At 48.4% G+C, this 10,463-nt stretch overlaps 1 protein-coding gene across 2 annotated transcripts in view; it reads right to left on the minus strand.

Moving 5' to 3' along the window:
• Positions 1-462: 462 nt before the first annotated feature.
• THNSL2 (threonine synthase like 2) overlaps positions 463-10,463 on the minus strand; it is a 19,930-nt gene continuing 9,929 nt past the window's right edge. For both annotated transcript variants that reach the window (XM_006168358.3, XM_006168359.3), the window contains exons 5-9: positions 8,799-9,029; positions 3,796-3,944; positions 3,578-3,703; positions 1,402-1,550; positions 463-994 (exon numbers count right to left, since the gene is read on the minus strand). In XM_006168358.3, coding sequence (XP_006168420.1) covers positions 769-994; positions 1,402-1,550; positions 3,578-3,703; positions 3,796-3,944; positions 8,799-9,029 — 881 coding nt within the window. In that variant the 3' untranslated portion in view covers positions 463-768. The remainder of the gene's footprint in view (positions 995-1,401; positions 1,551-3,577; positions 3,704-3,795; positions 3,945-8,798; positions 9,030-10,463) is intronic.

Here is a 10,463-nt window from a genome sequence, read left to right on the forward strand (position 1 = left end):
CCGTTCCTGCAGCTCTGCTGGGGAGGGACCTGCCCACAGGACAGGCAGGCTCTCCACCACAGGCCTCTTACCCCAGTGGTTTCTCAACATTTCCACAGGGTGGAAGCCTCTGATATGAGGGTAGGACCCTGACATTTGGCAGGGGGACAGATAAAGTAAGGCTCAGACTCCAGAGCCCAGGCCTACATTGAGTAGCGAGCAGCTCCCACCTACCCTGAACCCCTGGAGCAGAGGTCGACCCTGGGCCCAAGGCGCTTCATTTGCAAGCCCTGAAGCTGTCACACAGCAGTGACCCTGGCACACAGTCCAGTGGCTGCACTTCCAGCAACCACAGCAATCACTTGCTAGCTCCCTAGTCCCCTGGGGACCAGGCACACGGTGTCACAGCCGGAGCACAGAGCTGCCCCGGGAACAGAGCAGGAGCTGTCAGCAGCCTCCCAGGAACTCCTACACCAGCTCTTCTATTGTTGTTTAAGTTTATTTATTCCATGAGTGAGAGAGACGCAGAGGGAGAAAGAGAGTGGGAGACACCACTTCTAACAAGGTCTCGATGCCCTGATCCTCCCCCAGCCTCAGCCAGCCCAGACCGTGGGCACACACAGGCCTGGTGCACTTAGAGAGGTCGGATGCCAGCCCAGGACCTTCCCACGTGGGTCGGCCTCCCAGAGCGTCACTTTTTACCACTGTCTGACCCTCCCATGCCAGCTCTTTGTGGCACAGGCAGCTCTGCGTCCACTGCCCTGGGACTGGAAGCCGACTCCAGGCTGACTATTCAGAGGCATTCAGGACACGATCCTTCCACCGCTGGCTCGCGGTCTCAATTGTGTCCCGAAGCATCAGGGTCCAGTCGTCACCTCTCCGCATTGGGGTGCAGCGTGTCTCCTTGCACTCCAGGGCTTGGATGTCCACAGGCGTCTCCGGGGTCAGCCCAGCAGCCAGGACAGCTTCTGGGAACTTGGCTGCAGAGGCGGGCGCCAGGCAGCACCGCATAGCACTGTTGGGGGAGGGGACAGGTGGAAGCAGGAGGACCAGTGAGGGATAGATGGAGGTATGGGCAAAGAGGAGCCGGAGGAGGAGGAGGAAGACAGGGAAGGGGTAGGGTGGGGCCCGGAGGACAGAGAGCACCTACAGACGCTACCTTCAACCTCGTCTACGAGAGCGCTGCCTGGCAGTGCTGCTTCCAGTCGGAGGCCCAACTCAACCACCACCTCTCCCACTGGCTGTCCCTGGGCTACCTGCCACACTTCCCCTAGGAGCCCACGGTTCTGGGGCACAACTCCACACAGCACTCAGCATTCCCATCAAGGCCATTTGTCCACATTCCTCTCTCCCCTGCTTAAAAAGAAGAGCACCCCTGAAAATCAAAGAGAACCCAGAAAACCGCGCCCCCACGGGCTGTACCTGGGCTGCTTGTCCACCTGCTGGTAATGGTAGCTCGCGGCCACGGCCGAGTGAGGGCACAGCAAGTACCGATTCTCAGTCCAGCAGCGGCCCATGGTCTCAGTGATGGCCTTGTCTGACACGGACACAGACGCCACTGCCTCTGAAAGCTGAAGGGTCCCAGGGTCAGGAGGGCAGGAAGCAGGAAAAAGTGACTAAAACCCCATACGTCACACACAGCCAGACACGCCAAAGAAACGTTCAGATTCAGAAGAAAATCTATGAATTAAGCTGAGTTCTTCAACTTGGAGTAAGGATACGTTTGAGTTCTAAGTCCATACATTTAGTTGGGATTCAGCAAACTGGTGTCTAGTCTTGTTTGATAACCTGACACCTCACGGTTTTGGAGCATCCAGACCTTCCCAAGGCTTTGTTATTGCTGCCCCCTTTCTGTGGCTCAGGTAGCACCTCCTCCAGGTGGCCTCTCTGCTATGCTCAGACAGAACAGACTCTTCTCTGTGCTCCGCAGTGTGGTTGCTGATTTGCTCACTCTCTGAACATCTATTGCATGCTTACAATATACGAAATGCCCTGAAGACTCACTGCCACAGAGACCACGGAGGGTTTTATAAATGGTTTACATAGTTGCCTCCACCACTAGGGTTCAGAGCCAATGAATGCATGTTATCTGTCTTTGTCTTTCCAACACCTGGCCCAGGTCCTGGCTCGCAGAAGATACATAGCGTGAATGAAGAAATGAATGACTACAATTCTGGCAAATGACGTGTCTGGAGGGAACAAAGAAGCAGAGGACATGGTCTCTGACTTTAGGTAGCACCTAATTTACATCAGGAGAATAAAGGTGGCCATCAAAACAAATCCGTAACCAAACAAATCAATCATTCATTAAATCAAAAGAAGCGTAGATCTCAGAAAACAGCAGTTCTCACTCCAGTCTTCATGGATATTGCTTGGCCTAGAGAGCTGTCTCTGGCTTGGACAACAACCCTTTATTTTATTTATTTTTTTTAAAAAGAATGATTTTATCTAGCTTTATTTATTTACTTATTTTAATTTTACCAGAGAAGAAGAGAAAGAGAAGGAGAGTGAGACAGCAAGCTGCCAGGTTCAGGACTCAAACCATGGTTGGCCATGTGGGAGTCCAGAGCCATTAACCTCCACACCACCTGCCAGCCCCAAAGAAACAACCCTTTAAAATGGACATTGACCCTGCAGGTTATGTTGTGGGAGGGACAGCTAAAGGAGCTGGGAAGTCAGTAAACAGGGATTCTCTTCAAATGATGAGGAAAATGCTGAAGAAGAGTCAGGTGGCACAAGCTAGAAGGAGAGATTCTAGCTCAACGTAAAGGACTTTGTAGTAATTAGAGCTGGCATGAGGTAGTGAGGTCCTGGTCACTGGTGGCATGCACAGTTCACGTGACCACTTAGTGGGAACATAGTAGAGAAAATTAAAGGCGGCTTCAGAAGTCCTATTATTATTATATTATTATTTTACATAAAAAACATAACCATTGCCAAGTTGCTTTTAAAAAAAAGAAGAAGAAACAGGAGACTCTTACTACTCCAAGGAGACAAAATTTCTCCTTCTCCAGGAAGAAGGAAAGGGAAGAAAGAAGAGGGGAGGGGAGAGAAGGGGAACAAAAGGGAGGTGAGAGAGGAAGAAGAGTAAAAGAAAGGAAAAAAGAGTAAAGAAGAAAGAGAGAGGGAATGAGGAAAGAAAGAAAGTTAGGAGAAGGAAAGAAAAAGCAAGATGGGGACAAGGGTCTCTGTTCATACTGGATGTGGTTTATAGTCGTGACTATTCTTGAAAATTAACAATAATAAATTTTAAAATAGTTACTGTATCAAGCCCTATATTATCAGGCAGTATGCAAAGTGTTTCCTATGTAGTACTTGATTTAAACCTCAGAACAGCCCGATGAGGTAGGTAGGCATCCTTTATCCCCATTGAACAGATGTGAAAATTGAGGCACAGAGTTTCAGAACCTGGCTCATCTCCCGGCTGGCTCTGAACCACGCTCTCCACTGACTCTCCTCAGGCAATGAAGCATTCCATGCAAAGTGACAGAAAAGTGCCTGGCTCACAGCAGGTGTCCCCTTGACCAGACTTCTAACCCCCAAGTCTGTTGTCTGGTTGTACCCTCTCCTTTCTCTGTGATTATGGGTAGTGACTGACCGTGCTCTGTAGTTCCTCAGGCAAAGTCACACTTTGGGTCCTTTCAAACTGCTCCATGAGGGCTCTCGTCACTTGGCTGTTGGAGCCGGAGAGCAGCCAGAAGATCCTCTCCATGTTGTAAGGCACCTGGTAGAAAGGAAGAGTCCTAGGGACCATGCTGATCTCAGCCTTGTCCAGCCAATACCTGGACCCAGTCTGCATGTCCCCCACAGACCCACCTGAATGTCCATTGCTGATGCCAAGGTTGGCTTGACAGCTGCAGATAAAGAGAAGTCTCCCTGCTGGACAGTTCTGTGGATGATGTCATTGTGGTTCACTGCCACAACCAGGTGGAGGGGCAGCCCCATCTTTTGAGCAATGCACCCAGCTTAAGACAAGAGAGGAGGAGAACAAAGTTTTATGTTTTTGTTTGTTTGTTTGTTTGTTTGTTTGTTTTTAGGAACAAAAGCAAAAAAAAATTAATATAGCTTCATCAACATTAAAAAATGTTTTGCTTTTGGGACCAGCAGTAGCATAATGGCTATGGCACTGGACTCCCATGTACGCGAACACGGTGCGAGGCCCGGTGGTGGCTTAAACTCATGCGGGGTGCATGTGCGCGCATGCCCAAGATCCCAAGAGGAGAAAGGAGGGGAACCAGCAGTTAGCGTAATGGCTATGTTGCTGGACTCCCACGTAGTCGACTGCGGTTCGCATCCCGGACCCGGTGGCTTAAAACTCACGCCAGGCACATGTGCATGTGTGCCCAAGATCCCAAGAGGAGAATGGAGGAGAAGGGATTGCGGTGTGACCAACCCCCCTGGGGGGTGATTTCTCGCTTTCTGTCTCTATGTCTCTCTCTGTCTGTCTGGTGAGCGCACGCACCCTATAGCAAAAAAACCTCTCCAAAAAAAAAGAGGAGAAAGGAGAAGGGATTGCAGTGTGGCCATCCCTCCTGGGGGTGATTTCTCACTTTCTGTCTCTCTGTCTCTCTTGGTCTTTCTGTCAAGCACACGCGTCCTATAGCAAAAACCTCTCCAAAAAAAGAAGAAGGAAACTTTTTGCTTTTTGAAGTGGTGTTTCAATGAACACTATTGAAAAAAATAAAAAGACAACTCACAAAATGGGAAAAAAATTCATACATCATTTAACTGATGAGGAATTTGTATCCAGAATATATAAAGAACTCTAAAAGCTCAAGAATAAAATTGCAAATAACCTGAACCAGCAGTCCACCATGTGCTGAACTGTGGAGTTGGGAGCTGCATGGGAATTAAGGTTCAAGTCCCCAGCGTGGACAGCCTGAAAACATGCTGGGTCTGTGGACATATGTCTGCAATCTTGGAGGATGAAAGAAAGGGGGCTGCAACATGACCAACCCCTGTGGAGGATGCTGCTTCTGTCTCTTTTCTCTTGTGTATGTACATGCATACTATTATGGGAAAGACATTTTAACACACATAAAAAATTGAAAAAGCAGGCAAATGGAACCAGTTACGTCACTGGACTCCCACATAGTTGACTGTACTTTGAGTCCTGGACCCGGTGGCTTAAAATTCACACTGGGGATGTGTACGTGCATGCCTAAAATCCTGAGAGGAGAACGAAGGAGAAAGGCTCGCAGTATGGCCATCCACCCTGGGGTTGATTTCTCACTTTCTGTCTTTCTGTCTCTCCCTGTCTATCTGGCAAATGAATGTACCCTATAGCAAAAACCTCTCTCTAATTTTTTTTTTAATAAAAATAAAAAGTAGGTAAAGGATCCGAATAGACATTTGTCTCACAATGATATACAATACAAATAGTCACCGAGCACAAGAAGGTGCTCAAAATCATCAGACGTCAGGGAAATGCAAACCAAAGCCATGTGAGATATCACTTCACATCCACTGGGATGATAAGAATCAAAAAGACAGATGAAAAACGGCAGTGATTGAGGATGTGGTGCGATTGTAAAATGGTACAGCCACATTAGAAGACTGTCTGGCAAATTCCTCAGCTGTGGAATACGGAGTTACCATATGACCTGGCAATTCCACTCTAGTGGGAATAGAATTAAACACCCGGGAACCAGCGGTTAGCGTAATGGCTATGTCGCTGGACTCCCACGTAGTCGACCGCGGTTTGCATCCCGGACCTGGTGGCTTAAAACTCACGCCGGGCATGTGTGCGTGCATGCCCAAGATCCCGAGAGGAGAATGGAGGAGAAGGAACTGCGGCATGGCCATCACCCCTGGGGGGTGATTTCTTGCTTTCTGTCTCTATGTCCCTCTCTGTCTGTCTGGCGACTGCACGTGCCCTATAGCGAAAACCTCTCAAAAAAAAAAAGAAAAAAAAAGAATTAAACACCCAAGAGAAATGAAAACATAAGTCTATACAAGAATTTATATGCAAATGTTGGTAGCAGAACTAGTTCTAGAAGCCAAAAAGTTGAAACAATCAAAATGTCCATCAATTGATAAACTGATAAATACAATGTGGCATAACTATACAATGGAATGAAGTGTTGATATGCCCTACAAGATGGATAAGTCTTGAAAACCTTGTTGCTGAGTGAAAGAAGTCAAACACAGAAGGCCACAAATTGTATGATTCCATTTACGTAAAATGTGTAGAATAGAAAAATAGAAGCAAAATAGATTAGTGGTTGCCCGGTTGGTGAAAGGAGTGCTTTAGGGGAAACAGGAGCAATTGCTAAAAGATACAGGGTTTCGGGACCAGCAGGTGGCATGGTGGTTAAGGCACTGGACACTCCCACATGGCTGACCACGCACGGTTCAAGTCCCGGACTTGGTGGCTTACTTTCTCACTTTCTCTCTCTCTCTGTTTCTCTGTGTTTCTCTGGTCAACTTAAAATAAATGAATGAATGAATACGATTATAAATAAATAATTATTTTTAAAAAAAGATACAGGGTTCCTTTTTAGGGTGATGTAAATGTTCTGCAGTTGATTCTGGTGATGGTTGTACAGATGTGTGCATATACTAAAAACCTCTGAATCGTACACTTAAAATGTGTGCATGGTATGTGAATAATATAGCAGTGAAGCTGCTAACATTTTTTTTTAATAACAATAAAAGAAACAAAGTAAAAGGGCGAGTCACCGTGTCCCGGGGCTACAGACCTTTGTACTCAGGGCTGTAAAAGAACCTACTTGCCAACGAGACAAGGAAGGTGTAAAGAGATTGAAATGACAGTCCTAAACCTGGTCTTAGAGTCAGGATGTGAAATACAGCTCAGTTCTGCCCCGCTCAGCCTCCTAGAGAGAGCGATTTTAGACTTTGTTTCCCAAAGAGGTACCAAGAGAAGACAAGGCAGCACCCTCAACCCATCCTAAAAGCAGTTCCTGTGGGCCAGCCAGTGGCATGATGGTTGAGGCAGCTGGGTCCCACGTGGCTGACTGTGGTTCGGGTCTCAGACCCCGCAGCTTGGGAAATGCAAGACACACGTGCATGTGTGCCCAAAGTCCCAAAAGGAGAGAAAGATGGAGAAGGGACTACGGCATGACCATACCCCACGAGAGAGATGTTTTTTCTTTCTCTCTCCCCACCCCCATCTCTCCAGCAAAGACATGTGCTGTCTGGCAAAATCTTTTTTAAAATAGCTGTCTGTCTGGAACAAAGAATCTCTCACTATGGGAGATGGAAAACCCCCAAATGTGACATAGTTTTGAAAGGCTTTACGTAATTTCCGAGAGTAATTTACCTTTGGTAAGTGGCTAAGACAAGTTAGCCAGAACCACACATGGTGGCCTTCACCCGATAGGTAGTGAGGAAGCCGATCTATCCCTGCCTAACTGCCAGCCCCCTGTACTTTCATCTTCCATTATTGGAAGAAGTCGAGAAACTTCCTAACTATTAGGATGCTTTCCTGGTCTCACCAAAACCACCTCTGGCACCCATCAGAAGTAACGCCATTGATAGAATTTTTAGAAACCGAATTCCCCATTAGCTTCTGCAGCAATGCAGGCTCTGGAGCCAGAGTGCCTGAGTAGTGATCCTGGCTCTGCCCCTGACCCAGGGGCATGCTGACCAGCTTCTTTATCCCTCCTCTTCCCCACTACAAAATGGAAATGATAGTGCCGTCCTCCTCATAGGCTTTTGTGAAGCCTAGATGAGTTGATAGTCAAAAAGCACTCAGGACAGTGTCCAGTTCATGGGGAGTGCTGCGTAAGGGTTAATTATTAGAGAACATGATTAGTGCCACGCAGCTGCACAGCACCTGACCCTCACAAAGTCCACGAGCACACCAGAACCTCGTTTGCCCCTCGTTTGCCCCTCGTTTGCAGACCTGCGATGATAAGCAACCTGTTCTGCTTTCTGCAGCTGAGGGGCTGGGGCTAAGGGGCCACCCTACAGCACTTCACTGGTAAAAAGCAGACCTGGGGCCAGAACTCCAAGTCCAGAGCTCTTTTGGCCTCACTGGGCAGTGTGTCCAGAAGTGGGGACACATCGAGCCAGAGTACTGATCCTCGCAGCAGGCACCTGCCCAAGGCTGAGAGTAAAGTCTGTATTTCTGGTATCGGGCACTGCCAGCTAGGCATAACAGCTGACCCTTGAGCTTGTCTGTCCACTCTCTCCTGAGCAGGTGAGGAGAGAGGGTCAAAGCACACCAAGGTCAACTATCACTCTCCCTGGTAGCAACAGCCTGGGAGGTTTCCAAGGGAGTTGAGGGGCAGTCTGCCGAGCTTCTTCCATGTGGTTTTCATCACCTTCTCAACTTTCTCTTCTTCTTCTTCTTCTTCTTCTTCTTCTTCCTTCTTCCTTCTTCCTTCTTCCTTCTTCCTTCTTCCTTCTTCCTTCTTTCTTCTTTCTTCTTTCTTCTTCCTTCTTCTTCTTTCTTCTTCTTCTTCTTCTTCTTCTTCTTCTTCTTCTTCTTCTTCTTCTTTTAATTGGAGAAGATTTTGTTATAGGGTGTGTGCGCTCACCAGAAAGACAGAGAGAGACAGAGAGATAGAAAGCGAGAAATCCCCCCCCCCAGGGGGGATGGCCACACCGCAATCTCTTCTCCATTCTCCTCTCAGGATCTTGGCATGCACGCACACACACCTGGCGTGAGTTTAAGCCACTGGGTTCGGGACTCGAACCACGAACAACTACATGGGCGTCCAGCGACACAGCCATTACGCCAACTGCTCGTCCCTCAACTTTCTCTTCTTCACAGTTACCTCTAAGAGAGCTGGAAGGACCAGGGCTGCAGGCATTTTTCTGGAAAGCCCATTTGCACCCCAGGGTTCTCTTACCTGCGAGGTTACCAGCAGCCCCTGTGGGCACAACCACCTCCACAGCGGGCAGGGGTTGCATGTCCAAGGAGGGTGTGCACCGGAAGTAAGCGAAGAAGTGGTGGGCCATTTGCACAAGGACCCGGGACCAGTTGATGGAGTTCAGGCTCATCAGATTGTGCTTCTTGACAAAAGCCACATCAGCAAACACAGCCTTGATCGGCTCATCGAGCTCGTCACTGTTCCCCTCCGCTGTCGGGAGAAAGGATGGTCCAGCCGTCAGGAGCACAGAGCGCCACTAGGCAATCAGCCCCTGATTGTCAAGCCCTCCCAGGCTGATCCCCTCCTCCTGGGACCTCAGGAAACTGTTTTCTTTCTTCCTCTTTTTTTTTTTTTTTTTTTTTTTTTAGTTTTGCTATAGGGCATATGCACTCACTGGAGAGAGAGTGGGAAAGTAAGAAATCCTGGCTCTTGCCAGCCTCCACGCCAGGGAATGGCTACCTGCGATCCCTTCTCCTCCATTCTCCCTTCAGAATTTTGGGCATGCACACACATGTGCCAGTGTGTTTTTAAGCCACATGGTCCAGGATTCATGGTAGTTAAGGCTCTGGATGTGTGAGAGTCCAGAGTCTTAACCACCACGCCACCCACCTGCTGGTGCCCCGATCTGTTTTGTTTACTTCCACGTGGTAGAACCTAGCTTTCTAGATTAAGCACTCAGCTCCTCAAGGACAAAAATCATGCCATAAATTTTGGTGCTTCCAAATACCTTCCCTACCTTGAAAAAAAGAGAAAACATAGCCAGAGCCACTTGCAGTGTTTCTACCGTTATATCAATGAAGTATAAAATGTCAACCTTCTGAGATTGGTGAAAGTATTCCCCCTTCATTTACCATGCCCGCTTCCTCCACTCTTCTGCAAAGGAGGAGGAGCCTCACCTGATTATGAAATAGGGTGAGGCTGATCCCTGGCTCCACTGTCTCTATCAGAGGTGAGAGTGGGAGGAGTCACTATTCCCACGTGGCCTGCCCTTCTGCCCTCGTTTAGCTCACTCTGCCCTCTGCTCCTTCGTGGCAGGTAAGCCAGCGTGGGCAGAACTTCTCTGTGAAGCTGAGTGTGTACATCAGCTTAACATAATGGGTAAATCTACAGAGGAAACTGTCCACTACTCCACGTTATGCCCTCAATCTAGTCAACCAGCAATTGAGACAATGTCGATCGCTCTCTCTCTCTCTTTTTTTTTTTTTTTAAGGTTTTTGTCATAGGGTGCATGCAGTCACCAGAGAGACACAATGAGAGGAAAAGCCAGAAATCACCTCCCTGGGAGGATGGCCATGCCACAATCCCTTCTCCTCTTGGGATTTTGTGCACACAAGCACATGTGCCTGGTGTGATTTTTAAGCCACCAGGTCCAGGACTCAAACCATAGTTGACTATGTGGGAGTCCAGTGCTTTAACCACTACCTGCTGGCCCCCCAATGTTGATTTCTTATCTGATACCTGGGTCTATTTCTCCACTGGATCCATACCTGAAAGGCAGCAGGGTGGAATTCTGGGGGAAGTATCAGAGTATGCATGAAGGTCGTTGGCCATTCTCCCCCACCTGCACAGCAGTAACGAAACTGAGGCTGACTCTAGATCCTGAGCCAGTCCTGCTGGTCCATGCTACTGCCAGGACCAAGCCAG

The sequence above is a fragment of the Tupaia chinensis genome, unplaced genomic scaffold (genome assembly GCF_000334495.1).
Source record: "Tupaia chinensis unplaced genomic scaffold, TupChi_1.0 Scaffold145741_1, whole genome shotgun sequence".
NCBI classification, from domain to species: domain Eukaryota; kingdom Metazoa; phylum Chordata; class Mammalia; order Scandentia; family Tupaiidae; genus Tupaia; species Tupaia belangeri.